Source organism: Pundamilia nyererei, unplaced genomic scaffold, assembly GCF_000239375.1.
Source record: "Pundamilia nyererei isolate P.nyererei 1_Seehausen unplaced genomic scaffold, PunNye1.0 scaffold00173, whole genome shotgun sequence".
Classification (NCBI taxonomy): Eukaryota; Metazoa; Chordata; class Actinopteri; order Cichliformes; family Cichlidae; genus Pundamilia; species Pundamilia nyererei.
In genome coordinates this window covers 977,550-983,217 of record NW_005187574.1, presented here as the reverse complement: position 1 = coordinate 983,217, position 5,668 = coordinate 977,550, and the positions used below count along the sequence as shown (strand labels likewise).

At 46.3% G+C, this 5,668-nt stretch overlaps 1 protein-coding gene across 1 annotated transcript in view; it reads left to right on the top strand.

The window, feature by feature from the left end:
- Positions 1 to 5,668, top strand: part of baz1a (bromodomain adjacent to zinc finger domain, 1A) — a 30,207-nt gene that overhangs the window by 8,254 nt on the left and 16,285 nt on the right. The window contains exons 7-18 of the mRNA XM_013914136.1: positions 425 to 556; positions 1,222 to 1,542; positions 1,655 to 1,820; positions 2,749 to 2,856; positions 3,164 to 3,225; positions 3,309 to 3,406; positions 4,077 to 4,321; positions 4,440 to 4,624; positions 4,721 to 4,851; positions 4,928 to 5,070; positions 5,179 to 5,330; positions 5,511 to 5,582. Coding sequence (XP_013769590.1) covers positions 425 to 556; positions 1,222 to 1,542; positions 1,655 to 1,820; positions 2,749 to 2,856; positions 3,164 to 3,225; positions 3,309 to 3,406; positions 4,077 to 4,321; positions 4,440 to 4,624; positions 4,721 to 4,851; positions 4,928 to 5,070; positions 5,179 to 5,330; positions 5,511 to 5,582 — 1,815 coding nt within the window. The remainder of the gene's footprint in view (positions 1 to 424; positions 557 to 1,221; positions 1,543 to 1,654; positions 1,821 to 2,748; positions 2,857 to 3,163; positions 3,226 to 3,308; positions 3,407 to 4,076; positions 4,322 to 4,439; positions 4,625 to 4,720; positions 4,852 to 4,927; positions 5,071 to 5,178; positions 5,331 to 5,510; positions 5,583 to 5,668) is intronic.

The following is a 5,668-nucleotide window of genomic DNA, read 5'->3' as shown; positions in this document are numbered from 1 at the left end:
GTCAGAGGGCCCGGTGGCGCCAGTGTCCGGCAGCCTCGCCTCTGTCAGTGCGCCCCAGGGTGGCTGTGGCTACAATGTAGCTGCCATCACCTGTGTGTGAATGACTGGATGTGTAAAGCGCTTTGGGGTCCTTAGGGACGAGTAAAGTGCTATACAAATACAGGCCATTTATAATCTGCTGCCTTTTCTTTCATTTTCTGTTCTTCTATGTAAAGTCCATCAGACTTTTTGCAGAACAGACAAATTCTTTTCTTTAACTTATTTAGAACTTCTACAGTTTTGTTACTCAGTCATTGGTAGAAGGGACTTTGATTTCAAATACCTATATCAAAGTGAAACACTGAGTTAGTTCTAACGTACAGAGATGCAGGACCTTTATTGTTCAGTTTTCTGACTGCGATGTTTGACTGCTGTCTCCCTACAGAGGTTCTGGAGGAGGCTCTGGTGGGTTCTGATCCTGAGGGTCCTCTGTGTGAGCTGCTGTTTTTCTTCCTGACAGCCATCTTTCAGGCTCTAGATGAGGAGCAGGAAGAGGTAGCCGCAGACCAGGTTGAAGGTCAGACACACTTGCTGTCTTTGTTAGCAGTACACTACAGGAAACTGACAAACACAAGAAAAACCTTACACCCACAAGCTGTCCCAGTATCTGAATGTGATCATTTTCTCTATGAGCTGTGTTCAAGTCCCAGTGTAACATGGGCACACCGGGCCTTCCACTGTGTACGTGTTTGTTTGTTTACTGTAAATAAAGTGGACACTTGTACACACAGACAGGTGTTTGAAAGAGAAAAGGATCAGATTCATGAAGCTGAACTTAAATGTGTGTAAATGATCGATATTTCTTCAGGTTTGGGCATATGTATGGAAATAGTTTTACATTTGAAAATGTGTTACACATGCCGATCGTATCGTAAACATTTGCATCACAGCAAAATTCTCTCCACACTTAAAAGAGGGGAAGAATGTGAGCCCCCGAAAACTTCCCAACTGTTAAGCTGTGTTGAGTTTTATTGTCTGTAATTGGTCGATTCAGTCAGGATGTGAAACCGAAAAGGGGAAATTTAAATTTTCCTCCCTTTTTATTAAATTTTGCACTTGAGGAACATGCACACTTTTCACGTTTTTGAATGGTGAGACTTTCCAGCGGTCCTGTTCAGTTCTATGCATGTGTGCACAGTCTGTGTCATGTGTCTTTTGTTCTTACTATGCATGTGCCTTCAGACCTGACAGACGCTCTGGATGACGATTCTGACCCCACGTGTTCGGCTCTGAGTGCTATCGCCTCATTGGCTGCAGCTTGGCCTCAGCTGCATCAGGGCTGCAGTCTGAAGCAGCTCGACCTAGACAGCTGCACGCTGTCTGAAATCCTGCGCCTGCACATTTTGGCATCTGGTGCTGACTGTAACCACGGGAATGCAAAGTTCCGCTACCAGAAGCAAGGCGGGTTCACCGTAATGGACGACCCTTGTGTGGAGCTGCGACTGGCAGATCCAGCGCTGCTGAAGAAGCTGTCATCCACGGCAGTGTATGACCTCACCCCAGGTCAGATACCATCTGCTTTGTGTTCAAGAGTCAGCGAATATGTAACAGATCAGATAATGATACAGTGATAGTGCTGTGTGCACGTTTCATCAGTCAGCATTGCTGTCTACAGGGGAAAAGCTGAGGATCCTGCAGGCTTTGGTGGGGAAGGTGCTGACATTGGCGTCCAGCAGAGACTTGATTGAAGACTGTGTGGAGGAGCAGCGAGCGGCGAGGCACGAACTGAGGGAGATTAGAGCTGAGCAGCACCGTAGGGAGAGGGAGGAGGCTGCACATAGGTATATGCACACGGGCGGGCACAGTTTACCAACAAATACACACAACTCGGCTGAAGAGTGAAGGTTATCTATCGGGCAGTGTAGATTTGTCAATATTGAAATCAATGTTCAGTCACCAGAACTGGTTAATAGACTGCTTCAGGCTTCTGTGCTGCAGTGTTTACGGGACCCAGTTCCTTCATAGTCTGTCCTACAGATGAGGACAAATAACCACCCGCCTGGGAAACCCTGTCAAATTTTGTAGTTTTGTTTTTTCTGTCATGAAAACGTTTCACCTCTCTCAAACGGTGGAGAGTCCCAGGCATTAAAACCCCCTCGAGGGTCGTTGACCCATTGATCATCTGCCTCATCACATGAGCCAAGGTGTGAACAAAAGAGTGGCCACTAGAGGTTTGGGGTCAAACCACTGTGTGACCTTGCCTCATCCTTTCATGTGGCCTATTGAGGACATCTGACACTGAAGCCATGAGTTGAGCAAGGGCGGTGTGTCCAAATAGAGCTCACGTTAAGGGCTGTTCACATCACGAGACCAAAGATAAACGAGGTCCCATTTCTCTGAAATGATTCGAGCTGTTGAAAAGACACATTCGGAGGGTCGTCACGAGCTTGCACAGAGATGTAAGCACAATATGGAGCCGCCAAAAAGAAGGAGATCAGCAGATCGGGAGCACATTAAAAGCAATGCAGTGCATAAGTTAATGTAATTTGTTACATTGTCAACTGTGGTAATGCTGTAACAAACCACTTTGAGCCTTCAAAAACATTATACATCATGTACAATAGTTAAAAGAACCCGTCTGTAATGAGAAGGATGTACAAAGGTACTCCTATATAGTGTGCTCACAATGCAGACATGCAGGGACACATGACCGAATATACAAAAGTCAAAGCTTGAACATGACCGGTTTAACCTGCTGTGTACTTCCAGGGTTCGTCTCCGTAAGGAGGAGAAGATGAGAGAGCAGGAGCAGAGGATGAGGGCGAAAGAGGAGAAGATGAAGGAACAGGAGCTCAAGGGACGACTTCAGACCAATGGGTACGCAGGGAACTGCAGACATTCGTAACTTTAGTGAACTGCCTCCTTCAGTAACTGGGAAGTGCAAAGTCATTTTATTCTGCCTGAAACGTTCAGACTTAAGATAAACGGCTGGCTTTCACATGTCGGTTACAGTCTTGGTAAAAACCAAGTAAAAGGGCATCTTTACCACGAGTGTATGACACTCCATCAGTCGTGTTAGCAATACTTAGGTCAATATTATAAAATCTTTGATTTTATTTGCCTTCCTACTGGTTTTCATTGAGTCTCTGACAGATATCAGAACGTTCTTGTATTTGTTCTGCAGTGACTCGTGTACAGAACATCACACTGGAAATGAAGAGGAGCAGAGCAGCAAGATAATGAAAGGTGAAAAAGACAACAAGAAGAAGCAGGAAGAACGATAACGTTTGTGAATGTCTGAAGTCAGATGTGTTTGTTCTGTCTTCCAGCCAAAGGAAACCAGAAAGAACAGCAGCAGCAGACGGCGTCTGACCTGAAACCTCCCACCAGCCTGACGGCAGAGGAGCTGGAGAGAGAGCAGGAGAAGGTCAGAAACAGACGCTGGTTATTAGTCTCTCTGTCAGGGAGTCGGGAACAGTTCTGCTGTTCGCACTGTCATCGATACAAAGAGAGAGCATGTACGCACAGCACCGTCATACAGCAGCTATATCAGTCACCAACACTTCAGTGTTCTTTGAACATCCTAGTTCTTGTTGTCGTCTGATCTGAACGGGCTTTAAATTAAAGCCTTCTGCCAAAGTCCAGGCGTTTGAAACTGCTTTTAAAACCAGCGTTTTTTCCCCCTGTAGCAATCAGAATTATAAGTGGATGATTTACCGTTCCACTTGATTGTCTTAGTTTATTCAGTCTTTATTTTTTTATTTTATTTTAAGTTATTACAATCAGAACAAACACAACCGGGGCACAGGAAAGAGGAGAAGAGGTAAAGACTGAAAATCTGCTTCAACAAGCAGAAAGAAAACAACACAGCAGGGAAACCATGGCAACAACCACACAACAGTAAATAATAAATACTGAGTGGTACTGAGCAGCACACAGGACTAATGATGTTCAGAGGCGTGTGTGTGAACATGTCTGTATTCATAAAGCACTTTTTGTTTTTCGTGGCGTCTTCTTCAGCCAACTTTCTTAGTGAGAATGACAAAAGCCTAAAAAGCAGAAGAATTCAGTTTGATCCAGCTCTGTCGTCACTGCAGGTCAGAGAGCTGCAGGAACGCATCCAGAAAGCTGCAGCCTGCACCTGCCTGTTGCCTTTGGGTAGAGATCGTCTGTATCGCCGATACTGGCTGTTCCCTTCAGCCTCCGCCCTTTTTGTGGAGGCAGACCACTTCGGCCTGACCGAGGACATGCTGCAGCCTAGCCCAAAACCTGACCAGGACACAAGCACCACCAAGGCGGAGAAAGGAGAGGAAATGGCCAAGGATAAAGCAGCTAGTACAGGGTAGGTAACATTTTATACTGGGAGTGAACCAGTTAGTTTTACACACATAACACAGCTTTCTGATGGTGACGTGACTAAAAAGTGCCGCCTCAAATCCCGCCCCCCTCCACATCTGCAGCCCACCAATCAACCAGTCCAACCAGTGGTCCTTCTACAGTTCACTGGAGGAGGTTGATCATCTAATCGAGGCTCTGAATCCTCGAGGTCACCGAGAGAGCAGCCTGAAGGAGGCGCTGCTGCAGGAGAGAGAGAGGCTGCAGCACCTGCTGAAGAGCTGTGACAGAAACAAATACGAGCACACAGGTAAGAGAGCCTGAGCCCAAATACATGGGTGGACATTAGGACTACAAATATTATTCAGATGCAGGTAGTAATCACTCACACCTTTTCTTTACCCAGAGGATCAAGATTCATCCCAGGCACTCCCAGAATGCACTGCTGCAGCTGAGTCTATGATGGAGGTGAGACTCAGAGAGCTTCTGCTGGATATTGAGGACCGGATCCACCAGGGAACTCTGGGAACTCTGAAGGTGAGAGTTCCTGCTGACGATGGTAAAGGATGGGTATCCTAAGCCACAGCTGACTCATCTCTCTTTTGATGTTCAGGTGATGGATAGACAGGTATGGCGCTTGGCGTTAGAAGCTGGAAATTATGAGCTGCTCGCTTCTGATGGCAGAGAGAACACGGGGATGAACGGAAGAGTGGAGGCCATGGAGGTGGACTCTGCCCACCTGAGAGCCAGAGACAGGTGCGTAGTTTGGCCATGATGATCCAGTGTCCAAATCAGGGTTTCAGTCTTCGTGCGTTCAAAGCTGAACGTTCCTGTGTGCGGTGTAAACAGCTGCTTATTCTTCAGGCTTCAGGAGGTGAAGTCTGACAGCTCTGCAGCGTATGGGTCCAGCGGCAGTGGAACTCCTCAGGTGGTCAGCAACTCTGTACGAATCCTGGCTCAGGCTCTTACCAACATTGAGCAAGGCATCGAGAGACGCTTCCTCAAAGCTCCGCTCGGTGAGTTTCTTTACATGATCGCATGTAAATGGTGTGTGAGAGTGAAGGTGACTGCCTGACAGAAGAGCAGGAAAGGGCAAAATGTTGGTGGCACCAAAACTATTAGAGCTACATGTTTATATGTACTAAACCTTTCCACTTATGTTTACCGCATAACAACTGCCTCTTTCACATCTGCAGCTGATGAAGACTCAAAGAAGGACCATAAGATGAAGAACAAAAAGAAGAAAGATGAGGACCAAGCCAGTGATGGTATGACTGTCTTCTAATAATATTATCATCTGGTTGATATTCTACATTTCTCAGTAGAGCCGGGTTTCTATTTTAAAAATAAAAAT